The sequence below is a fragment of the Megalopta genalis genome, chromosome 17, assembly GCF_051020955.1.
Source record: "Megalopta genalis isolate 19385.01 chromosome 17, iyMegGena1_principal, whole genome shotgun sequence".
NCBI lineage: Eukaryota > Metazoa > Arthropoda > Insecta > Hymenoptera > Halictidae > Megalopta > Megalopta genalis.
Window position 1 is genome coordinate 533,118 of NC_135029.1, and position 27,131 is coordinate 560,248.

At 40.1% G+C, this 27,131-nt stretch overlaps 1 protein-coding gene across 1 annotated transcript in view; it reads left to right on the top strand.

Annotated features, from left to right (window-relative positions):
- Window positions 1–4,551: 4,551 nt before the first annotated feature.
- The window catches only part of LOC117217388 (atrial natriuretic peptide receptor 1), a 36,716-nt gene continuing 14,136 nt past the window's right edge, over window positions 4,552–27,131 (top strand). The window contains exons 1-11 of the mRNA XM_076527267.1: window positions 4,552–5,364; window positions 5,456–5,626; window positions 5,698–5,872; window positions 6,007–6,215; window positions 14,060–14,449; window positions 17,927–18,041; window positions 18,398–18,732; window positions 24,472–24,563; window positions 24,629–24,767; window positions 24,828–24,909; window positions 25,076–25,211. Coding sequence (XP_076383382.1) covers window positions 5,133–5,364; window positions 5,456–5,626; window positions 5,698–5,872; window positions 6,007–6,215; window positions 14,060–14,449; window positions 17,927–18,041; window positions 18,398–18,732; window positions 24,472–24,563; window positions 24,629–24,767; window positions 24,828–24,909; window positions 25,076–25,211 — 2,076 coding nt within the window. The 5' untranslated portion in view covers window positions 4,552–5,132. The remainder of the gene's footprint in view (window positions 5,365–5,455; window positions 5,627–5,697; window positions 5,873–6,006; window positions 6,216–14,059; window positions 14,450–17,926; window positions 18,042–18,397; window positions 18,733–24,471; window positions 24,564–24,628; window positions 24,768–24,827; window positions 24,910–25,075; window positions 25,212–27,131) is intronic.

The window sequence follows — 27,131 nt, forward strand, 5'->3', positions numbered from 1 at the left end:
AAATTGTTGAATAAATTACATATATAATAATAATTTATGCCATGAACATATTTAATATAAAGGTTTGATTTAAGTATTTTTTATTTTAATATTCATAAAATACAAAAATAATTAGTACATTCTGAAACATAAGTATAAGTAATTTATATGAAAATACATCACTTCAATTTAATTTTCGTCATCAATAGGAGTGATTAAGTCCTCGGAAATCGTGTTTTGTTTCAAATTTTTTAAATAACTGCGGTATATTGGGGGTATAGGTCTTCCTCTTTTTGGTGACAAATCCAAAGTTAGAAATTCATCTTTTTTATCTAAAGTTAGTTTATAAAACATTTTATAGGGAATATCATGGTAAAATCGTATCCATTGAATTTTTAGCACTATTCTTTCGCACTTATAAAAATAAGACCAGTGATCACAACTTTTGTAAAAATACTGAAAATAATTCAAAACAATACTTTGCACACACATATCACACGTTTCTATTTCTTTTACACTAAGCCCCGCAATTAATTTCCTGAGTACAGCGACTTACGCCACTTTCAAAATAAACATGTTTGTTATACCGTTAATTAGCAAAACTTCTCTCGAACAAATCTCAATAGTTCTCAATTTATTGATTGAAAATTTTTTTAGAATGAAAAGATACCGTTCAATTGTAATTAGTGTTACCATTAACTCGATTTTTTTGAAAAAGTGACTTATGCCACTTTCAAAATAAACGGCTCACATACAAACAACAATTATTAAATATACATACATTTAAATATAATTTCATTTAGTAATTGAAACTGGAACTTTATTCCGTGCGAATGATTATATCATTCGCAAAGCTATCGTTAACATAAATCTACTTCCAAACTTGAGAATAATCCAAACCGTAATTTTACGTTCGCAACACTAACTCAAATAGCTGTTAGACATTCGTAACGCTAATTCAATTCGCGATATGCCCATCATTGATAGCCGTTGTGAGGCGGTAAAGCTAGGCCATATACTAATACTACAACACAACTATTGCTACAACCACTATTACTATTGCAGCAAGTAGAGTGACCAATTAACATTACATATACATAATCATTTTTACCTTACTTTGCGTGATATTAACCTATAAGTAAAGAATCTGAAAATCTTAGCTAAAAAGAGTGTGTTATTAGTTTCATATTATTCTTCAAAATGAATCTGTTTCGATTGCAATTAAAATTATGACAAGTTACGGTCGAAAATTGAATACGTATCAACGCGAACTCTAGTTATCCGAAAAGAAAAAGGTAATGACTATTGCATTCGTACAGAAAACGCAAATTATGGAAATATACACACTAATTAGATATAAAATACAATTCAATTCGTAGAATTGAGAAAACTATTAATAAAAAAGTGCATGCGACCCTCATTTCGATGTGTCATTGGCTTTGAAATTTGAAGTAGGAAGAATGTAAAGGAAAGTAGGAGAGAAGAAGCAGCAGCAGAAAGTGAAGAAGTTTCCATAACCCAAGCATCAGGTCTGATTTAAGATTAGAAACAAAAATATTGATTTCTATTAAGGAAAAGGTAAAATTCATGTTGATATTGAAAAAGATCAAATTTTGTTACATGAGGAGAAAGTAAAATAAATTTAGATCAAAATTAAGAAGAAACTAAAATTTTGTTTTAGTAAGAAGTATATTAAATTTCAAACATAAAATTGGAAAGTGAAAATAAGATTTGGTTTTAGGTGAAAGTTTATTAAATTTTAATTAAAATTGAGAAGAAAACTAGAATTTGATTTTAGGAGAAAGTAGGGTAAATTTAGATTCAAATTGAAAAGAAAAGGAAAATTGTTTAAATTGGTTGCATAAGTTAAAGTTAAAATTGCGTCTGAGGGAGAGAGAGAGAGAGAGAGAGAGAGAAAAAAAATAAAAATTTTAAATAAAAGGGAACATACATTTGGGAAGATCTTCAGAAGCAGGCCTTCAAGGCAAGAGGCAGCTTTCGGAATGGGAGAGTGAAGCAGTGAGATTGGAAAGTATCTTGTTGTCTCATTCTCACTCATTCCAAGAGGTGCCTCTCCTTCAGCATTACTAGGAAAATCAGATCTGACTTATCTTCCTGCGAACGCTGCTCTCGCCTGGAAGGTGCTCCCTTGATCAAACCACTCCTGATGGAGGAACCCCTGGAACCCGACTGTTTTCTCTGGCGATTGCATTGCTGCAACTAACTGAGCCATGTAGCGTATATTGGGTTGGCAACTAAGTAATTGCCGATTTCAGTTATAGATGTCTCTCACTCCCATTTTTATGATATCCGTAAATGTTATATTATAAAATTTATTATTATTATTATTATTATTATTATTATTATTATGTTATTTTTTATTATCCGCGAATGTTAGCAACTGGACAAATTGAATGCAGCGGTCAAGGAAAAGCGACCAGAATTGGTCAATCGTAAAGGTGTCATTTTCCAGTAGGACAATGCTAGGCCGCACACGTCTTTGTCCACTCGGCAAAAATTGATGGATATTGCTTGGGAATTAATGTTACACCCACCATATAGCCCTGATCTCGCGCCATCGGATTACCACTTATTTCGATCCCTGGACAACTCCCTTCGTGGTAAAACTTTTAATGATGATGACGCTGTAAAATCTCACTTAACTCAGTTTTTGGCCGAAAACGATCAGACTTTCTACGAGCGTGGAATTTTCAAGTTGTCAGAGAGATGGCAAAAGGTCATCGAACAAAATGGAAAATACATTACAGATTAAACTTCATTCCAAGTAAAAAAAATGTTTTATTTCATTGAACAAATCGGCAATTACTTAGTTGCCAACCCAATATAATAGCCGCGAACGGTTTGTTGCCGACCTAACGGAGATAGATAGACGAGAGTGGCGGTTACCTCTCGATGAACGTTGATCGCTGCGATCGATAACGGTCGATAATTTTGATTATTTCTAAATATTGAATGTTAGTAACAATTTATTTTGCAAGAAAGCTATTGGGCACTCGCAAGACTATTTTATCGTCTAAATTTTTTATAAAAAATACCAACGAGATTGAAATAACAAAAGAATTATAATTGCACAAATCGATCGATGGTTTATTAAATCAAGCTCCTTTTATTAATGAATTCTGGCTTCTTAATGTTTGTTAGAGATACGGTTAAGTATGTCTCCTTGGCTATTTCGCCATTTATTTTGTTAATGGAAATAATGAACAACTCCAAACATACAGAGTGATTTTTGAAAAGAATTCTTACATCGAAAATATACATTTGATAAATTTATTATTTCTAGCTGTTTAATAATTATAAGAATTTCTTTCAGAACACGAGGTACACAAAAACTTTTCGAGCATAAGTATTTCGAAAAATTATTTCGGCAAATTACCTTCCTTGCATACAGATCTCGAAGTTTGTAAAACTACTAGCTCCAGTTTTAAAACAGTCTTACACTTCTATTAATGACATTCACTGAAACTTTTGAAATATAAAATGTTAAATTACAAGTACCATTTTCATCGTTTAAATGTATGGCCCGCTCAAATTTTTGGCCTTTGAATCGCAAAACATACCATAATACAAACGAGGTATAACGAATACTCGATTTTTGCTCAGACGTTTAAATTTCGTAGGTAACGACAAGTGTGAGACGGAAATGGTAATGGGGCTTCAGGTGACCCGTTATACTAGGTGACCTAGATATCAGGTGACACAAAAATATATTGGATACTATAGATCTACTCTGTCTGTGATCAAGCCATAGACTTAGGATCCGTAGAATGGATTTTAAGTCTGTAATTAAGTACTCGTAATAGAAACGGAGTATATGAGATATTCGCTTCCCGCTAACGTACCTAAATTCATGAACTATCGGTAACGCAGAGTGCGACACCGAAATGGTAAATGGATCTTAGGACCCCCTAAACAGACCCCCAGCCTAACCTAGACAGAAAAGCCCACATATGCAATGGCTGTGCGTATTCTAAGCGTGTGTTTGAATGTTTCTTCGAGATATCAGCGTATGGTTAAGGTTATGTATATATATTCGCAGTAGATGTTAATTACTAAATTAAATCACTCTTTAACGATTTACGGTAGCAAGGAATGCGAAGTTACCTCCGTTAAAGACGGAAAGCTGTAAACTTCAGAGTAGTCAATCGTAATGGTACGTAATTCGGTAACAATCGGTTAAAGGAGCGAAAACGCTGAATTGTATTCCGTTGCGAAGATCAGGCCGTAGATTTCGGTGCAGCTAACAATGCCCGTTTTGCTCGGTTAAAAATGATGTAGCATAGAACAGAAGAAAGATGATAGAGAAAAGGTGAAAGGCGAAAGAGAAAAGAGGCGAAAGACTAGCGCGAAAGAGACAGAACGACGAGCGTGTTCGAACGGACAGAAGAATGGTTTTGGGGTAAGGGGCAGCGGTTCGATTAACGGTCGAAGCTTTTAAAGGAGAAACGAGAGGCGGTGAGGACGCGCGACAAAGTTTTCGATAGCTATTATCAATCGACGCGATAGAAAATCAGCGATAACGTGACACGAGCCAACGAGAAGTCTACTTACGTGTTCGCGAGTGGGTAATGCGGCTCAAGATCGCCGAACGAAGCGTCAGTACCGTTTTCGATCTCGGTGCCGCGGATCCGATCGTTTCCACGTTGTCGTTGTCCCCTCGTCGGTAGAGAACGTTGTCCGATCGCACAGGACAGATAGGAGACGGATAGGGATCGCGTGGTCGGGGTGATCGCGGGATCGTAAATCGTAACCTGTGGCGGTGTCCGTAACGTACGCGTAAGCCTAAGAATAGTTGTCCAGTGGCCGAAATCGATCCTCGACGGTCGTTTCGGCGGCGCGTCGCGGCAGATGCGTGTTCGCTTCGATTCGCACCGCGTTCGTTCCCTTGATCGATCGAGTTCTCGTCAGGAGCACCGCGAAGAGGAGATCCGGGGAAGTACCGTGGTTCGATCGAACATGGACAGGAGCCGGAAACGATTCGACGCGGCCGTGACCGATGCCGCGAGCAAGCCGGAAACGCGTCGAACGCGCGGTCTTCTCGTCTAATACGACACGGAAAGCAAAAGGAGGAGGAGGAGCGGAGGAGCAGATTCGCGAGGCGGCGGTGCGTTCGTTGGGCCGGTGGCTTCTACATGGATACCAAATGGATCGTCCTGTCGACGGTCGCATGGCTCGCTTGGTCCGCTCGGTTCGCGTGTCCGGTGAAAGGGGAGTCCGGCTGTCGCGAGGCCCGGTTGGCCCGCAGCTGCGAAACTCTCTGCGAGATAAACCGTCCGCAGGTGTCCTGCGAGCTCAGGATAGCGGTTCTGCTCCCGGCGGATCCACGATTCGACATCTCGTTGCCGAAGGTGCTGCCGGTCCTGGGTAAGGTTCTGGCGAGCGCGATTTCGATTCGCGGCGCGCGCGCTTCGATCGTTTCGACCGGCCGTTAGAATTGTTTTGTCCGGTTCCGCAGATCTGGCGGTGAACGACGCGAGGTCGCGGGGCTTGCTACCGCCTTGGTTGCAGCTGCAGTTCCTGTCGCAGAACGACCATTGCGACGCGACGTACGCGCAGATCGGCGCGATCGACAGTTTCTCGAGCTGCGTACACCTGTTTCTTGGGCCCGCCTGCGACTACTGCGTTGGTAAGGGATCGTCTCGTTCGGCGTTCGAAGGGGCGTTTGAATTCACGGTTCGAGTTACGGTTCGTTTTCAGCGGCCGTCGGCAGAGTGGTGAAGTTTTTCGACGTTCCCCTGATCACCACCGGCGGTTTCACGTACGACTTCACCGAGAAGAAGACCGAGTGCAAGGACGAGTACTTTATGACCACCAGAATCGGCAGTTTGGCGTTCAGAGATCTCGCGAACTTTTTCGTCGGCCTGATGAATCGGTGCGTTGCAATCGCGTTGTCACCCCCCCCCCCCCCCCCCCGCCCCAATGTCATCATCCCCTATCGCGTTGTCGTTTTCTATCCCGCCGAAACCAAACTGGTCCGACACTGTCTTCGTGATGTTCTGCCGGTAGATACGAGTGGCGAAAGGTGCATCTGGTTTATACAACGAACGGACAGAGTCGAGTTGCCGGGAGGCACACTTGTCAGTTGATGATGAAATCCATGGTAGAATTTATCAAGAAGCATCCAAACTTTGCGTACGGCACGTTTGATGTCGAGAACACAGAGATCGGAGATTATCCAGAGGCGTTGCGGGACCACGTGGGCTACGGGTACGGTGGTGAGTTGTGCCATTTCTCTACGTCCATGTAATCGCGCGTTTGTCTATTTTCGACGCGGATTCGAATCTCGGACTCGGGCTCGGACAAATACGTACTCCCGATCGACCGATCTCGAGGAATCGCGCGTTACTATCGCGAGCGAACGTGCTTTCGCGCTATCTGTCCGACTATCTAGCTGGTAAGCTCCGATCCGGTTCCGCCATCCGCGATACCTTTGCTCGCGAGAAAACGGCTCTCCGCGATCGTGTACGCATTCGATCCGTCGTATCAATTAGACGAAGCCGAGCTTATCTCTGCTTCGTTTCGTTCTTCCGTTATCGGGTCGCGTTATCGTTCGGCCAAACCGATTCTATTATTGTTCTTTTCTCGTCGAACACCTCTCGACGTGTCGGCGAATAAAGTCTATATTTAAACGTTTTCACGACGAATGCGAGAGAACACGTATACACGCCGATCGATATGCTCGTTGCAAGGATCTCGCGATCGAAACGTTCTCCCCTCCCGGATAATCGCGCGAAGCATCGTTAGGAGCCATTTTATAGAAAACATTATCTGTACCGTACACACGTACATTGATTAATTTATGCTTTCTTTTGTTCGTTTTCGTCGTAATTTTGTATCTCTCTTTTCCTTTCTATTTCTATACGTTTCATACTCTTCCTCCGCATCGTTCACGTTGCTACGACCGGCCTAAGGGACCCGTATATAACAAATAATAATAATAATAATAATAATAATAATAGTAGTAGTAATAATAGTTGTTGTTGTAGTAGTAGTAGTAGTAGTAGTAGTAGTAATAATAGTAGTAATAATAGTAGTAGTAGTAGTAGTAGTAGTAGTAGTAGTAGTAGTAGTAGCAGTAGTAGTAGTAGTAGTAGTAGTAGTAGTAGTAGTAGTAGTAGTAGTAGTAGTAGTAGCGGTAGTAGTAGTAGTAGTAGTAGTAGTAGTAGTAGCGGTAGTAGTAGTAGTAGTAAAAGCTCGGCTCACGGATCGTCGATCGCCGATATCTCGAGCTTCGAAGCTTCGAGATATCGTTGCTCGTTGGATTCGAATTCGAACGCTTCGCGGTTTTTACTGGAGGCGAGAGCAGATCGCGCATATCTCTCGTCGATATACTGGAACTCTCGTCCCGGTTCGGTCGGTACATCGTGATCGGTGGGAAGTCGCTGGGGAGCCGAGGGCGAAGGATAGCACACGGGCTAACGTGTCCGCGGCTCGATTAGTTTATTAGGTCGAACACGCGGTGGACCAAGGTGGAGCACGGTCGGAGGACCACGCGATGATCGGACGCATGCGTTCGCATTCGCGTCGCTCTGCCAGCCTGCGAGCTTTCTGATCGCGGCGCGGCGAGGCGAGGCGAGGCGAGGCGAGGCGGTAATGCGAGGCGAGGCGACGAGGCAAGGCAGGCGAGGCAACGCGCAAGCACGAGCGCCGCGGTTTCGTTCCGGAGAAAGAGAGATGCTGGACGAGATCAGCGAGAGGAAAAGGAACGGGACGATCCGCGACGGCCGGAGGACCGTCGTCTCTGGAACGCGCTCGAGTCGCTTCAGTTTCGATCGCGCTGCCCGTGGAAGTTTGCTTCGCCCGCGCGAGCCGCGTCGCGCCGATCCGCTTCCACGCGGAGCTTATCTCCGGCAGTCGAACCCCGGTAACGGTGGCGGGAACGAACTTTGAAACTGACTCGGAGGCGAGGGGACAGTTCGAGTTTCGAAGTCGCCTGTCGAACGGGAAACGCGAAGGACGGGATGGAGAGGAAGAGACGTCGGGAATCGGCAGACGCGGCCGAGTGAATCGACGGTCGAATGCGCACGACGACGCCGCGGCTTCGATCGGGACGCGCGCGAACCGACCACGCGATCTCGCGAAATCGGTCATGTCGTCTGGACGGGGCACTACGCGCGCGGCCCGCCTCAACGACGCTCCTATCAAGCTGACGTTGTTCCTGACCACCATGTGCTGCAGCGCGGGCACGATACAACAACCCGCGAAAGGGTTGAAAGAATTGAAAGAGTGCGGCGAGACGCGGCTGCGGGAGACATCGTCGAAACAACGGGAGCCGGTGATGCTGGCCGTGATCACGCCGGCCGATCCCCGACACGAGCAGAGCTTGCTGAGGGTTCTACCGGCGGTTCATCTCGCGGTGGAAGCTGTCACCTCGGCGAAGGGACCTCTGCCAGGATGGAGGATCGAGGTCGAGCATCGGGACTCGCGATGCTCGAGCACGTACGGCCCTTTGGCCGCGTTCGACTTTTACATCAACCGATCGGCAGGTCTCCTCCTCGCGTTGCCTTCTTGCGTTTTCGATCGAGCGTTATCGTGCCCGATCTTTCGAACGCGACGACGCGTCGACGGCACAGTGATCGGTTTCTGTACGAAAAGCGGGCACCTTTCTTCATTTTATTGGGTCTACCGGAAAGTTCTGTCCGTTTTTGAAACGAAATATAACACAATTTTCATACATTTAATAATATTTATTGTAGAATATACTTTCCATCGTTACTTACGACTTCTTGCCAGCGTGACGGCAACTTGTAAATGCCATTTTTACAAAAACGATTTATTTTTAGAGGCGAAGAACTCGACTAGTGCTTGGTTGACGTCAGCTTCAGTTTGGAATTTTTTTTCCTGTAAAAAGTTTTGCAAAGAGAGAAACAAGTGATAATCGGAGGGTGCTAGGTCTGGGGAGTACGGTGGATGCGACAGAATTTCCCAACCTAGCTCTGCGATTTTCTGACGAGTCGCCGAAGCAGCATGTGGTCTGGCATTATCATCGGTAGCCATGTTTTCACGATCGCGTTTCACTTAATAATGACACGAGACATCTTTGTTTCAGTTTATTTAGGAGAGTACATGCGTGTAAACGCAATGATAAAGAGAGATAGTCGTATATGTCTCAAATCAACATGTGCATATGGATTGAAACTTGAAGTGACACTATCGGACAGAACTTTCCGGTAGACCTAATATTTGGATTTTCCTTGGAATGGAATAATGAAAAGAGAATGCGGTGTTTTAATTGTTTTGTAAAAGGTTTTTTCTAAAATGCAATTTTTCTTTTCGATTCAATTAAATCGAACACTCACGATACGATATTTTCATGTTACGGACATTGTTCCGAAACCGATGGTTCGTTCGATTCTTTCCGGGAGAAACGGTTTTGTTTTCTTCGTCGTTCTTTTCCTCGTGCTCGACATCGACGGGCCGGATGCCAGTGAAAGTCTGCATACGATCGTAAAAAAGAAAATAATTCATAATTATTCTCGTCGGTTTCAACGGAGCGCGGTCATCGTTGAAAATGCGATTTTCAAAATACGATCAACTCATAATTAAAGAATAAAATGAAAATTGTACGTAACCCAAAAAGTGCGAGGAGATAAAAAAGTGTCCTACGACAGAATTTAAGTACATAACCAAGTGCATTACGAAATAATTATAAACGATGATGCACAATTTAGGACGATTCGGAGATGGGCTACTCCGAAGCCCATCCTCAAGCCGTGTCCGAAATGGACAAACGGTAAAAAAGATCATAGTAAATGATATAAGCAGCATGCTTAATTGACCACCGGCGAACAAACTTATGCATTACGGAGGTATTTTTTAAAACCGACTTTTTTTCCCGCTTTTTGGGTATGAACCGAGCACTGTGCGACGCCCGACGGACGCTCATCGACGGATTCGATTGTTATCCGCTATCTATAATTAGGATTGTTTACGCGACGACGTCATCGTATTTTCAGTCGGCTACCGATCGTTTTATCGACGACGCGTTATCGAGTCGCCGCGAAAGATCGAGTCACGATCCCGACTAAGGGGTTTGAAACGGGGGGTGAAACGAGTTCGCTCCGCGAATGCACGACGCGCGATCCTCCGTCCATTCTCACATTTTACGCTCCGGGCACCCGAGGGAAACGGAACGTCGGGAGAACGTGCCCGGACCAGCAGCTTTTGCATAAACAATGGGATAAAAGCTTACCGCGGCTCGCTCCTTAACCCGCCCTCTCGCCGCGAATCCGATTTCTATTCTCCGAGCGCAATTCTTCTTTCTTGGTCGAGCGCAAGAGTCGTCTTCTTGTCTTCGGTCGGCTTTACGCGGCGAGTCGGAAAAAAGTGTTTACAAGAGCAACGCCGCGGATCCGCCTCGATCGAGACACGCGGGAATCATCAGCACGGTCCTCGACGCCTCGATTCGTTTCAGGCCCGCGCGACACGCGACGAGCGAGCAAAATTCTGCTCTCCCGTTTGCATCTCATGAATCGCAAAGGTTTCTCGAACGCGTCCAGCCGTTTATCCGGTCGCAGATCTCTCTCTTTCTCTCTCTCTCTCTCTCTCTCTCTCTCTCTCTCTCTCTCTCGCTGTCCGAAAGTTCCCGAAAGCTGTCGCAGCGTATCGTCGAGAGTCGTATTCTATCGTCGTTCCGTTCGAGATTTACGGCCGGTCGTATTTTTACGGTGACGGATAGAGAGGTAACGGCGAGAAAACCCGACGACGACTCTGGGCCTGGTTTCGCCGCCTCGCTTTCAGCGTAATTTCCGCGAGATTTTTTGGACCACCGATTACGCGCGACGCGATAGAGTGCTCGGAGCCAACGTGATCGGTGGAAAGTAGTTCGAGTTCGATTTATAGCATCTGCGCGCCGATAAACGTTATCTCATTGTGAAAACATTGTCCGGAGATCTGTATCGGTAGCCGTGGAATTCTCGTCGGACGTCGAGCGATTCCGGCGCGGGAATGGCAATGGATCGCGGGAACGGTGATCGGTGGGATCACGCGACGATACTCGTGACGCCTGTGCTTATGACGATCTCACAGGGATCCTAACCGTCACCTAACCCTAACCATAACCCGGCAAAATAACCAAGGCAGGTTACAGTAACCCACAGTAACCTACAGAGCGGGAGAACGGCTCCCGAGTCAGCCAGAGAGTGGGTTAACTCGTTAAGGGCGGGTGACATGACCCGATCCGTAACCCGGTTACTACAGGAAGGTTACAATAGACGGTTAGTAGATAGGTAAAAATGTATAATAATACGTAACCGGGTTCGGCTCTGTGTAACCTGTAAGAGGGGCTGCTGATAACCCGATCAATCCGTTCTTGAAATCTGTTGCAGTTATGGAATAAAGCTACGAAAAAAATTGTTGAATCTGCTAATTGTTTTACTTCGATTAGACAAATGTTGTCATCGAATTCTATTGGAATATTCTACGAACGTGCCGTCCATCGGCGCGCAGAAACGTGTTATATTCTAGATTGCAACTGTGTTAGAGGGAAATTCTCTTTTGTTTTGTTACTGTCGATGGTATTCGGTCTTTATCAGTTTCGGAAGAAGCGCGCTTTACGTTCTTCAGTATTTCGATCGTGTTTTACCAGTTGACACGTTTAATAATTTCATTTTACGTATCTTTTTCGTTTGGTTATATAATATACGTACAATGGAACATCCTGTTCGTCGGTACTTCTAATTTAATGCGAACGAGGTGAAATCTACGCAGCTCTCTTGTCAATGGATGTAAAATAAGATTAACAGAATGTTATTTTCGATTTGTAAATATCAAGTCATCGTTTTATCAAATCGATGCGTGTTAGCGAAAAGCGACGCGTTTCAGTTTCCTTGCGAGAACTTTGTGCACAAGAAAAAGTAGTACATTTCGATTTTTCTATCGAATAGTAGCATTTTCTTTACATGAGCCGTTTATTTTGAAAGTGGCATAAGTTACTTTGTTTTTAAGTCGATATATTTATGGGTTTGCGTTTTAACACGTTTAAAAATATGGATGCCAACTTTTGAGAAGATTTACTTGTATTTGTTATCTCAGGATACTGATATTTTTCTCAGTATAAATAATTTCGTATAAACATTAAAAAATCACCACTTTTCATTACGGTAAAGTGACTTAAGCCACTTTCAAAATAAATAGTTTAGAAAAATGACTGACATATATTAATTTTGTCCGACGTATTTTACCGAAGTGTTGTTTTGAAAGGACAGTGATTTACTAAAATTGTTGAATAAATTACATATATAATAATAATTTATACCATGAACATATTTAATATAAAGGTTTGATTTAAGTATTTTTTATTTTAATATTCATAAAATACAAAAATAATTAGTACATTCTGAAACATAAGTATAAGTAATTTATATGAAAATATATATATATATATATACATCAGTTCAATTTAATTTTCGCCATCAATAGGAGTGATTAAGTCCTCGGAAATCGTGTTTTGTTTCAAATTTTTTAAATAACTGCGGTATATTGGGGGTATACAATTAAGCAAGTCTATCATGTCTTTGTATTTTGCTGAAGAAACAGGACGAGATCCAGCGTATAACGGATCCATTTCTATTTGTGAATAACGGCTAGATCTTCCTCTTTTTGGTGACAAATCCAAAGTTAGAAATTCATCTTTTTCATCTAAAGTTAGTTTATAAAACATTTTATAGGGAATATCATGGTAAAATCGTATCCATTGAATTTTTAGCACTATTCTTTCGCACTTATAAAAATAAGTCCAGTGATCACAACTTTTGTAAAAATACTGAAAATAATTCAAAACAATACTTCACACACACTTATCACACGTCTCTATTTCTTTTACACTAAGCCTCGCAATTAATTTCCTGAGTACAGCGACTTACGCCACTTTCAAAATAAACATGTTTGTTATACCGTTAATTAGCAAAACTTCTCTCGAACAAATCTCAATAGTTCTCAATTTATTGAATGCAAATTTTTTTAGAATGGAAAGATACCGTTCGATTGTAATTAGTGTTACCATTAACTCGATTTTTTTTGAAAAAGTGACTTATGCCACTTTCAAAATAAACGGCTCATATGCAGCGACGAGGACTAACATATTGTGCTTCTCGCTGCGAAAACCAGTTCATTTTAGTGGTTCGACTAGCAACGGATCATTTTTATCCGCGTAAAATAACACCTTTCGCTCCTTGCTGCGAATAGCAAATAGCATGTTTTATTCTTCGCCGCAGAGAATGTCGCATCAAATAAATTAATAAAATAGGTTGCTTGACGTTATAATATCGCAAGCATCGCACAGTGATCTCTCTGGACCAAAACAATTGTTTTAACCCTTTGCACTGGATGCTATTTCAACTGTAAATCTAAAATAATTTTTCTGACTCATAGTATTCTTATTTCACATGACAAAGTACATTTTATGCACATGAGATTGACTCTTGTGATTCACACAACGGTTACGCTCTTAACAATCTTTTTAAATCTAAACTTTGCTAATGTAAAAACTATAATTAGAACGTGACATCATACATTTTAATAGTGCCTCAGAGTCACCACTCGAGTGCGAAGGGTTAAAAAAGTGGATGCAATTATATACAGATACAAACAAATTCTCTAATGAATAATATATATATTCTGATCAAATTCAATATACATTCTCTTGGGATGCATTAATCCGTCATAAGAGCGGGTTAACCGGGTTAACCGGGGTTACTCTACGAAACTGAGAGCAGAACCGGGTTCGAGTTAGGATTAGGATTCCTGGATCGGTGGGATCACGCGACGGTACTCGTGACGCCTATGCTTCCGGCGTTCGTATTCGCTCGAGCTTCGAGCAACTGGTTGCCCATCGTGCCCTCCTTCTCGATAGATGTTCGTGTTCGCGATCGAACCGCGGGGAGAAAGAGAACGGGGGAACGAGATAGATTTTCTACGGGTAGCCAGAGGGCGAGAGAAAGGGATGATCGCGCGAACGGCTCGCGTCACGGAAGCCTTCCCTGGTTCGCGTTCGCGTTCTCGTTTCTGCGTCTCGGAGACGGAACGGTTTCGATTCGTACGCTGATTTTTGGCAGCGCAGATGCGTTTCTGGGTCCAGTCTGCGACTACGTGATCGCACCTGTCGCGAGATACGCCGGGGTTTGGGGCATTCCCGTGCTGACGGCGGGCGGTCGGGCGGAAGCGTTCCGCCACAAGAGCGAGCACTATCCGACCTTGACCAGAATGATGGGTTCTTATCGGCTGGTGGGCGAGGCGCTCAAGAACATCTTGAGGCGATTCGGGTGGAAACTGATCGGGCTTTTGTATCACAATCATCCGATGACGAGCAGCCGCGGCCATTCCGAGTGCCACTTCACCCTCAGCGCCGTTTTCACCGCTCTAAACAAGACGTCTTACCATCGTAGTTTCGATCAGGACGAAAGCCAGAATTACAGGCGGTTGCTCGAAACTCTCTCGAATTCCGCCAGGAGTAAGTGTTATTTGATGTTTGAATAACATTCGGAGGATTGCAAGTTACAATAAATTCGTAAACCTCAGCTCGTAAACCAAAATGGGCAATTTGGGAAGCGAAGATTCGTAGAGCTTCACTCCCTGAACAAGAATCCGAAAACCGAATTGCTCCATCACCCTCAGTTTTTTAAATAAACGAACTTTTGTAAAAACCCGAAATTTTCGAGAAAAATGAGGTATTGCACGAAAAGTACAAACGTTAAAAAGTTCTAATTGGTGTTAAAAGATAGAGGAGAGTTTCCCGAATATAGTGGCATGCAATTTATTAATTGTTTTTGGTCCTAAATAGCAATAAATTAATGTCAAATTTTAAAAAAGTGTCGACGTGAGCAGTTTCTACGCAATATTTTTGTATTTTTACGAAAAGTTCTTTGTTCAGCACGAAAACTCTACCCAGGATCGGATTCTGTAGACATTTCTGAAGAAGAAACGGCCCGGTAAAAGTGTCGGAACGATATACATTTTGAATAGATCGACAAAATGTTCGACGGCAACATGTACACGACGTTTTGCCGCCATGAGCTTCGCTGCTCGCTTCTCTCTGTCCGACAGGACCGAAGCTATGGATAATCAACACCGATGGAGGGATCCAATAGGGCACTTCTTCAGAAATGTCTACAGAATCCGATCCTGGGTAGAGTTTCGTGCTGAACAAAAAACCTTTTCGTAAAAATACAAAAATATTGCGCAGAAACTGCTCACGTCGATACTTTTTTAAACTTTGACATTAATTTATTGTTATTTAGATCCAAAAACAATTAATAAATTGCATGCCACTATATTCGGGAAACTCTCCTCTATCTTTTAACACCAATTAGAACTTTCTAACGTTTGTACTTTTCATGCAATACCTCATTTTTCTCGAAAATTTTAGGTTTTTGTAAAAGTTCGTTTATTTAAAAAACTGAGTGTGATGGAGCAATTCGGTTTTCGGATTCTTGTTCAGGGAGTGGAGCTCTACAAGAATTTCATAGTGGCTATAGAAACCCAGAAAAAAAGTTTGATTTTGTCGGTCAGTGTTATTAGAGTCTCGCGGATTATTTTTATAGTTGTTGACAATCGGCGACTATGAAAACGATCCGCAAGGCTCGAGTAATCGTATTCTCTTTTCTCAAATTGTCCATTTCCGTTTACAAGCAGAAAGGTGATCGAGGAGAATTTACTGTATCGGTTAACGATAGGAGTTCGAGAAAACAATGCACCCGATGCTCGAAATACGTACGGATAGAACAGAGATCCAAATGTTTGCAGCAGATATTAACATTCCTAAGTAATCTTGTTTAAACCGTTATTGCTGTCGTATAGCATGATTTGATTCTCCTGTTGTAAAATAATATGGTGTCCGATGGATGTCCGAGATGAGATAAAATAAAATCGGTCTAGTAGTAGCGGGCAACGGATGGGGATCCATTGATGATTTTATATCTATTGGATTGGCAACTAAGTAATTGCCGATTTGTTCAATGAAATAAAAAATTTCTTTTTACTTGGAATGAAGTTTAATCTGTAATGTATTTTCCATTAGTTGCCATCTCTCTGACAACTTGAAAATTCCACGTTCGTAGAAAGTCTGATCGTTTTCGGCCAAAAACTGAGTTAAGTGAGATTTTACAGCGTCATCATCATTAAAAGTTTTACCACGAAGGGAGTTGTCCAGAGATCGAAATAAGTTGTAATCCGATGACGCGAGATCAGGGCTGTATGGTGGGTGTAACATCAATTCCCAAGCAATATCCATCAATTTTTGCCGAGTGGACATAGACGTGTGCGGCTTAGCATTGTCCTGGTGGAAAATGACACCTTTACGATTGACCAATTCTGGTCGCTTTTCCTTGACCGCTGCATTCAATTTGTCCAGTTGCTAACATTCACGGATAATAAAAAATAACATAATAATAATAATAATAATAATAATAATAATAATAATAATTTTATAATATAACATTTACGGATATCATAAAAATGGGAGTGAGAGACATCTATAACTGAAATCGGCAATTACTTAGTTGCCAACCCAATAGATCAAAGATTAAGTAAAGTATGACGTATTTAAAGAAAGTTGGTAAAATTGGTAAAGTGTACCGATTTTGACGATTAATGACTTGACTTTTTTTTTATAAATGTTAGTGGAACCAGTTCACTGTACAATGACTAAAATACTTTCTTTTTCTAGTTTTGCTATTACAGTAAATCCTTCCTAATCGACGCTCCGATTGTGCACAAAACTGAACAGTTTGGGAAGAGGAGATACGATCATTCGGACACCTCTCGGCTCGTTTTTATAGTTGTTGACGATCGGTGACTATAAAAACGAGTCGCAAGCCTCGAATAATCGTATTTCCTCTTCTCAAATTGTCCGTTTTCGTGTACAATCTGAGCGTCAACTAGGGAGAATCGACTGTATTTGGAATAAAAAAAAATGTAAAAAATTATCGTTTCTTTCACTTTTCTATCTATAATGAAAATTGAAAAGATGCATTTGATATTTCTCGGCAACATGTGCGCACGCTGAAAATTTCATTGACATCGGTTCATCACGACATAAGCTGTGAATAATTAAATATCACGAGAATCGTAATATTTCATGAATATTTAACCAGAAACAGGTAATTTTTACATGTTTTAGCGGCTATGCGACGACCGATTTCAATGAAATTTTCAACGCGTATATAAGTTACCGAGAAGTATCAAACACATTTTTTAAATTTTCATTACAAATGAAGAAGTATTTTCAACGTATATAAGTTACCGAGAACTATCAAACACATTTTTTAAATTTTCATTATAAATGAAGAAGTATTTTCAACACGTATATAAGTTACCGAAAAGTATCAAACACGTTTTTTAAATTTTCATTATAAATGAAGAAGTATTTTCAACGTATATAAGTTACCGAGAAGTATCAAACACATTTTTTAAATTTTCATTATAAATAAAAAAGTGAAAAAAACGGGAGTTTCTTAAATTTTTTTATTCCAAATAGTAGCGAAATTGGGAAAAAAGTATTCTAGTTATTGTGTGTGTAGAGTGAACTAGTTCCCCTAACATTTACAATAATAATTACACCGTTTTAAAAGGTGTGTGTGCGCGTGTGTGGTCACTTTTGCTCCTTACTGTAGTTGAGACATTTTTCAAAAATCTTGACGTTCTACTGACAAATCCGACTATGTACATACATGGTAGAACGAGGTGACCACATTACGCATGTGTCTGACAACGGAGAGTTTGGTGAGAATGCGACTCCTCGTGTATCTCGTTGATAGATGAGAAACTAACACGACGAAATCATTTTTTAGGAACGAAACGCGTAACATTGGGATTTAGAAACGTCCTCGCCGTTGTCCGAGTCGAGTCCGGGTCGCGATCCAATTTGCGAGAGGCGTTCTCGCGAACGCGAGAGCCGGCACGAAAGATCATTTTTCCCTGGTTGTTGCAGTTGTAGTGATGTGCGCCAACGCGACCACCATCCGGGAGATATTGTTGGCGGCCGAGGAGCTCGGCATGGTGGATTCCGGGGAATACGTGTTTTTCTCCATCGAGCTGTCGTCCAGGTAAGCCGACGATATCCCTCGCCCCGACCCGAGGGCGAATTACGAAACCGATTAGAACGTAATCAAGGCGGGATCGTAATGCGATCAGAACGCGACGCGCGCAACCGGAAACGCGAGTCGAGGACTCGCGGCGTGCCGCACCTTGCAATCCCATCGATCGAGCGAGAGAGGACGAGAGAAGCGCGTCTCCACCCGATTTACCCTCGAATCGGATTTCGTGGAACGCATCGGAGCAGCCCCCGCAAACCGCAATCTTCCCTCCCGCCCTTCCCGAACGCCGACGAACGCGGCACCGGCGTGTCTCGTTCGCGGAAAGCGAAATTTGTTTATTTGTTTGGTTGATTTTTGTTTTTCAGCGACAACGATTCGCTGGAACCGTGGAGGGTGGAAACGGACAGCGACGAGAGAAACGAGAAAGCGCGGAAGGCTTATCAAGCGTTGCTAACGGTGACACCCCGCACACCGGACAACGTCGAGTACTTGAACTTCTCGCGAAAAGTGAAATCGTTGGCCCAGAGCAAGTACAATTTCACTTTCGGGAACAGCACGGTCTCGACGTTCGTCACGGCGTTTTACGACGCCGTTCTCCTCTATGCCCTCGCACTCAAGGACAGTCTGCCGGAACATCCCGATAAGGTCAATTTGGACGGCGGTAATCTCACGCGACGTATGTGGGGGAAGAGCTTCAAAGGTAAAGGAGTCGGCACCCGGCACCCTTTTCCCTTCTCCTAGGGTGGTGGAGCCAGTTTCCGCGGGGTGTGATCAATTGCCTGTGGCTTCCATTTGTTTTCCGCTATGATTAACTTTATATTTGTCAAATAATGATGGAGGACCCACTTGTTTGTATAGGGTGTCTCAGCTAAACGAGGCCACCACCTAAGTATCTCTGTTATTTTCGAAGGTATCGAAAAACTTCGCGAACAAAAGTTTTTCAATTCAGAGAGACGCGTGATACGAGCTTTCGCAGCTGGCGAATTTTCGGAGATTTCATCTTCACTTTCTTTAATTATGATCATATTTTTTTGTTTATACATTAGTTGATCCAGCTGAACATTTTCTACAAAAAAGTATTCATTTATGTATGTCGAGAATTTATTAGATTAGCAGATATTTTCTCTTTAATTTTGTGCTTTTTGCCGTGCCGAAAAGTGCGTATTATGTACATTAATCTTATGCACATACTTTCATCGGAAAATAACACTGAACATCTGCTGAACTAATCATTCTTCGACATACTTAAATTAATACTTTTTTGTAGAAAATGTCGAGCTGCGTCAACTAATGCTTCGAAAAATATACGATTATGATAAAAGAAAGTGAAGATCACCTTGAAATCTTCGAAAATTCGCCAGCTACGAAAAAATGTATTACGATCATATGGACCGTTTATTTTGAAAGTGGTGTAAGTCTTTTTTTTTTAAAAATGAGATATGACGTAATTTATGCTTGATATAGTGTAAACTTTTTGTTTATAACTAGTTAGTATTAAATATCTTAAAAAATGCCAATGCTTTGTTCAATTTAAAATTGGCCGGTAAAAGAAATTGCGTCATCATTGATTATGAAAGTGGTGTAAGTCCAATTTCCATCACGATGCCAAAGCCTATTACATACGAAAAATATAAGGATATGCAGCAGCTATTACCTTATATACCTCCTGCGCATCATGAATATTTCAAAACACTGCCACATGAAGAGCATAAATAATTAATAATACCAATATCTTGTGTTAAGTTTAACAATATATAAATATAATTAACGTTCAAAATAAAAAATGCTAATCCTATTTTATTTCTTGTTATTATTTATAAACAAAATTGGATTAATATGAGATATATTTTAAGCGATATTTGTTATTTCAAAATTGAAATTAAATGATATTTACAATTGACTAATTATGGAAGTGGTGTAAGTCCATTTGCAGCCTGGAAATTGTATATTATTTTAGTTAAATTCGCCTAAAAGAAATTTATATAATCAAATTACATATTGATAAATTAGTACAAACATTCCCAGATTGCACGTAATTAACCTATATTTTTTAATTGTGGACTTACACCACTTTCAAAATAAACGGTCCATATTATGCATCTTTTTGAACTGAAAAACATCTGTTAATAAAGTTTCTCGATACCTTCGAAAATAACCGAGATACTTAGGTGGCCTCATTTAGCTGAGATATCCTGTATAATATAGTCCTTACTGGTACGCGTTTACATTTCGAGGATCTGTACAAAACGGGAAGGACGAGCACACGGGAACGTGCAATATCGTCGCTTGGCATGCACACATATGCATGCATCGCACAAAGGTCCCGAACGCAAGCTACATTTAAATCATAATACATATGAATCCAGTGCACAAGTAATAATTTACTTGCATCTTAAGAGATGGATTATCTAGCGTTAAGCGCTACATTCACGGAGCACAAAAAACAGCTGTTTTACATTGGTTTATAAAAGTAACAATAAGACATTGATTCTGATTTTTAACAGGTGTTATTGTAACATTTGCCGTAAGTGACATATAAATTGAACAAAAAACTCATGAATGTATCTTCACGATATAAATGATCGTCATTTTGACGGGTTCCGTAAATCTAGTGTTAATAGAGATTTCGCGATTACCATAGAAACTAATGTTCTCGGACAAATAATATATATTATTTTTTAATATTATATATATATATATAATATTATTAATATATTATATTATATTATATTATATTATATTATATTATATTATATTATATTATATTATATTATATTATATTATATTATATTATATTATATTATATTATATTATATTATATTATATTATATTATATTACATTATATTATATTATATTATATTATATTATATTATAGATATATTATTTTTAATATTTATATTTTCTTTTATTTTTATTTTGTTTATTTTTGAACAAGGAAATGGAACGCATACTTATTCGACAAAAATATAAAGTTAATTACGCCTGAAAACAAAATAAAGGCAAAATTGGTCACCCCATAATAACCACCTACGATTTCTCGTGCATCGGCGCACTGTTGGTTCCAATCGATGAATTAGCTGTTCACGACGATTTCAGCAATGTTTTAAGACGCGAAGACGCGTTTTATATAAGTCGTTGAATTCGTCTTGACGTCGACTATAACATTATTAAGTAAAAAAGACATAGTATCGATTAAAAAATCATGGTGACTTCTTATTTAAAAAATATTTTATTTTAATTTTCTATATTGATCTTTAGAGAAGACCGAGAACTAATTAATTTTTGTTCCAAACATTTTCTTTATCAAAGCAGCAGATCTGTGACCGGAACCGCACGGAGTGTCAAGAGATCGTTGTTGGTTCTGTTAATTTATAGTGTTTATATTTTGATAGTAGTATTTTTGTTGTTACCTAATATTGTTGTTGTTCGATCGATAATCAAGACAGTAACCTCTTGACGCTCCGTGCGATTCCGGCCACAGATCCGCTTTAAACAATAATCATTTTCATTGATGGACGTTAGGGGAAGTGGTGTTGGTGTGATTATACAGGTAAATGTATGTAGAAATCATTCCACTTTGAAAGAATGTGCTATCCGTTGATAGTCGAAAAATATTAATTGTTGACAATTATCGTTAAAATTATCGCAAGTTAAAGTTATCGTAAAATGTTGACAATTATCCTCAGTTAATTGAATATTAATGTTCAAATAACTTACAAACGATATTTCTTATGGACAACAGAATTTTTAACACGTTGAACGCTGCGTCACCCATATCTGGGTGACGTTTTCGCAGTCATCGTCCAATTAAAGCAGGATTTTGAAGGTAATTTATAGTAATTTTATTTGTAACACAACTATGACGAATATAGACAATATGGGATAACAATAAAATGTAAAGTAAACAAAAACAAACATTAAAAATATACTTATACTAATAGTAAAATAAAATAATAAAATATAAAAGTATATATATATATACTTATATAATACTATTTCATCGTAACTAATAAAGTGTTATAATATTTTAAAAACAAATTTAAATATAACTAACAAATTATACTTATATTTAAATTTGTTTTTAAAATATTATAACACTTTATTAGTTACGATGGAATTCGTTAAAACATTGTAATCATAATTGGGGTGACTCTGAACACCCGGGACAATGCGTTGTAGTATTTTGTAAATTTTTTTTCGCTTCTTGGCGCCGGGAGAAACTCCACCGATTCACGCTGGGCGTTCAACGTGTTAGGTACGAGAAATGTACTATTGGTAAGATAAATGTTTACAAACATCATTTTATTATTCACATGTCATCGCAATTTTTCAGTCAATTCCGGTGCTTTGAAAGAGAAAAATGTTTCGAACAAAAATCAATTGATTCTCACAGTCTTCTATAAACATCTCAACATAAAAACGCTTGAATAAGTTATATTATTGGAGCAAGTTAGTATTACTGCTTGGTAGGTGTATAATAAAATATAGTATAGTGTTAAATAAAAAATTAAGGTCACCATGACTTTTTAATTGTTACCATATCTTTTTTACTTAATAAAGTTATGGCTGACGTAAAGATGACATTCAACGATCTACACTCATACACGAAAGTATTCGAACGCTTACGTTTCTAACATTCAATTAATCAAACATATGTGTTAAACTGAAGCATTTGATATAATATGACACATATAACAAGGGATGGGTCTTAAGACTGCGTAAGCAAAATTAGAAAATAATTCAACAGTATATAGCGCTTTTACAGTACATTTATTGTAAACACGTACCAGAAATGGCTCACAAAAGTATTCGAACGAAACAATTAATAGTTATTTAAATTGAACGATTAAAGGTTTCACTAGAAAGTTGATCCACCTTTTGCTTTTATAACACCCCTAAGTCTATTTTCCATTGAGTGGACCAACTTAGAAGTAACATTTGCATCTATTGATTGCCATATTTCAATAATATTTCGTTTTAACACTTCTTTCGAAGTAATAACCGTATTTCTTAATCATCTTTCTACTTCATCTCGTAAATGTTCAATGGGGTTTAAATCAGGACTTTGCGGTGGATGTGGCACCACGTGTGGAACGTTATATAATACTCATTCTTTGACTATTATAGCGGTATGCTTCGGATCATTGTCAGACTGAAACCAATAATCGCTAGTTAAATTCAATTTTGATACACTGCTTTTTAAATTTTCCTGCAAAATTTTTAAGTATTTCGAATGTCCATAACACAAGGTTTCCCACTCAACTAGATGCCACGCAGCCCCAAACTAATACAGATCCACCATTATGTTTTATAGTCGGCCGTAGATTTCGCGGTTCTAATTCTGTGTTCCAAGAAGAAAGCCATTTATTAGCAAGAAAAATAAAATTGTACGTTTAAAATTCGCCGACAAATTTATTTATGAAAATAATTTATTCTGGGACAAAGTATTATTCTCTGATGGGAGTAAATTTAACGTTTTTGGTAGCGATGGACGTAAAAGTGTGTTTGGAGGAAAAGGAACACAGAATTAGAATCGCGGAATCTACGACCGACTATAAAACATAATGGTGGATCTGTATTAGTTTGGGGTTGCATGGCATCTAGTGGAGTGGGAAACCTTGTGTTCATCCATGAGATAATGGATAAAACGAAATACTTAAAAATTTTGCAGGAAAATTTAAAAAGCAGTGTATCAAAATTGAATTTAACTAGCGATTATTGGTTTCAGTCTGACAATGATCCGAAACATACCGCTAAAATAGTCAAAGAATGGGTATTGTAAAATGTTCCACACGTGGTGCCACATTCACCGCAAAGAGTTCCGATTTAAAACCCATTGAACATTTATGAGATGAAGTAGAAAAATGATTAAGAAATACGGTTATTACTTCGAAAGAGGTGTTAAAAGGAAATATTATTGAAATATGGCAATCAATAGATGCAAATGTTACTTCTAAGTTGCTCCACTCAATGGAAAATAGACTTAGGGCTGTTATAAAAGCAAAAGGTGGATCAACTTTCTAGTGAAACCTTTAATCGTTCAATTTAAATAACTATTAATTGTTTCGTTCGAATACTTTTGTGAGCTATTTCTGGTACGTGTTTACAATAAATGTACTGTAAAAACGCTATATATTGTTGAATTATTTTCTAATTTTGCTTACGCAGTCTTATGACCCATCCCTTGTTATATGTGTCATATTATATCATATGCTTCAGTTTAACACATATATTTGATTAATTGAATGTTAGAAACGTAAGCGTTCGAATACTTTCGTGTATGAGTGTATATAAAACTGTTTTTACGTCTCAAAACATTGCTAAAATCGTCCTGAACAGCCATTTCATCGATTGTGGGACCACTGTGCGACGCGGCGCTTAACGCCCGACGCGCGAAGTCGCGCGTTCATCTCCGTTTCCGGATGTTCGGCTTTGCAGGGATCACGGGAGACGTGAACATCGACGAGAACGGGGATCGTATCGCGGACTATTCTCTTCTCGACATGAATCCGGAAACGTCGAGGTTCGAGGTAAAACAAACCATCGGCGAATCGTTCGCGCGAACTCTATCGTCGTTCGAACCGTTTGTCCGCAGATCGTAGCGAATTTCTACGGGGCCAACAAAACGTTCGAATATGTCCCCGGGAAGAGGATTCACTGGTCCGGTGGTCGCGACGACGCGCCACCGGACACACCCACATGCGGATTCGATGGTTCCTTGTGCCCCGACAACTGTAAGTGTCCCGTTCAACGATCAACGCGATCCGCCCTCTAAAATGTTCTCCGTTTAACAGCTCTGCCAGGTCACGCGATTCTCTCGATGGTTTTGAGCTCGATCGTTGTCGTTCTCGTTGTCGCTTCGGTCTTCATTTACAGGTAAGCAGGTGCTTGTTCCTTTTCCGCAAAGAGGGACCCATTCACCGGTTACAAGTGGAAAAGGAAACCGTGTTTATGGGGGGTGCAGCGCATTGTCGATTGTCGTTCGTACCCAGACCCAGCGGGTCGTCGAATGCAACGATAATATTTGACTTCGCTTTTGTAGGCACTTTAAACTCGAAGCGGACATAGCTTCCATGACGTGGAAAGTACACTGGAGCGACATCGAGGTGGTACCGAAGGCGAATTCCGGCGGTTCCGTGACTTCTTTCATCGTGTACAAGCCGCGCGGAAGCCACACAGTGAGTACCAAAACGCGAAATACAGTAAATTCTTCCTAATTGTCCATGTTAGAGGCTTGCCGACATTGTCCCTGTGCTATCTCCTACGCCTATACAGGGTGTCTAACAAATTACTCGCAATCGGGAAATGAAGGATTCCTGAAGCCGTTTTAGCCCAAATGCAATCCGTGACTTAATTTACGCGTTATGAGCGAGAAACAGCGACCAATGAAAGGCGAGCTCGACTGCTCAGTTCTGCTCATTGGCTCGGACGCCCCGCGCCAGCAGATCTCCCATCACATTGGTCACTGTTTTTCGTTAATAACTCGTAAACAAAGTTGGGGATTGCATTTGTGCTCAGGAAAAAGTTACTTCGAATGACCTTAGGAATCCCTCATTTCCCGATTGCCAGTGACTTTTGGGACACCCTGTATATGGTATTATCATGTCTGTTGCTAAGGTTCGACGGTGCCCGTCAAACGTACAATGCGGCACGCCACGCGACTCCTTTGACTAGAATTCTCGGAATAATATACTCATAATATGCTCGAAACATAATCTTTTTAATTCTAACATTTTTAAACTGAATTTTCTTTACATATTGCTGATAATTTTCTGATTAACATAAGATCAAACAGAATTCGGGCAGATATTTCTGGTTAAATCAAATCAAATCAATCACGATGTAGTTGAATAAATATGGTCTAAAGCATGTCGTCTTTAGTCTCATTTTAATTGGAAAAATCTGACCAATGCGGTAAAAAAATAATCATGAGCGAAATATTAGAAATAAAAAAGTTAAGCCATCGTTTTTAATTCTAGCATTATTCTGTATTTGTATTAATGTACACCGATATACTGGCCGCTGACTTCTAACTTTGCTGACTGCCCTGATTTTCGTTCTATCTCTCTCTCACTCTCCCTCTCTTTTTTCTTTCACACACACACACGCATACGTACGAGATGTTGGCAACTATAAAGGCAAGCCGCAAAGAATCGTGTCTGGTTTGCCTAAGTTGTCTATTTTCGATTCCAAGCTGCGAGACTATTACAGAGAATTTATTGTATTGGGAAATACGATATACTCGTTTTCAACTGGTTTATTTATTTATTTATTTACAAACGGGTTTGATCCTTTGGTATAATGAAATACGGTCAAAAGATTTCACACAGAGCCGTCGTAGGACATTTTTTTTAAAGGTAACACTGTCCGACACGATTTTTGAGTTCCTATAGCCACTATGAAATTCTTGTAGAGCTTCACTCCCTGAACAAGAATCCGAAAGCCGAATTGCTCCATCACCCTTAGTTTTTTAAATAAACGAACTTTTGTAAAAACCCAAAATTTTCGACAAAAATGAGGTATTGCATGAAAAGTACGAATGTTAGAAAGTTCTAATTGGTGTTAAAAGATAGAGGAGAGTTTCCCGAATATAGTGGCATGCAATTTATTAATTGTTTTTGGTCCTAAATAGCAATAAATTAATGTCAAATTTTAAAAAATATCGACGTGAGCAGTTTCTGCGCAATATTTTTGTATTTTTACGAAAAGGTTTTTGTTCAGCACGAAACTCTATCCAGGATCGGATTCTGTAGAGATTTCTGAAGAAGTGCCCTATTGGATCCCTCCATCGGTGTTGATTATCCATAGCTTCGGTCCTGTCGGACAGAGAGAAGCGAGCAACGTAGCTCATGGCGGCAAAACGTTGCCGTCGAACATTTTCTCGATCTATTCAAAATGTATATCGTTCCGACACTTTTACCGGGCCGTTTCTTCTTCAGAAATGTCTACAGAATCCGATCCTGGGTAGAGTTTTCGTGCTGAACAAAGAACTTTTCGTAAAAATACAAAATATTGCGTAGAAACTGCTCACGTCGACACTTTTTTAAACTTTGACATCAATTCATTACTATTTAGGACCAAAAACAATTAATAAAATG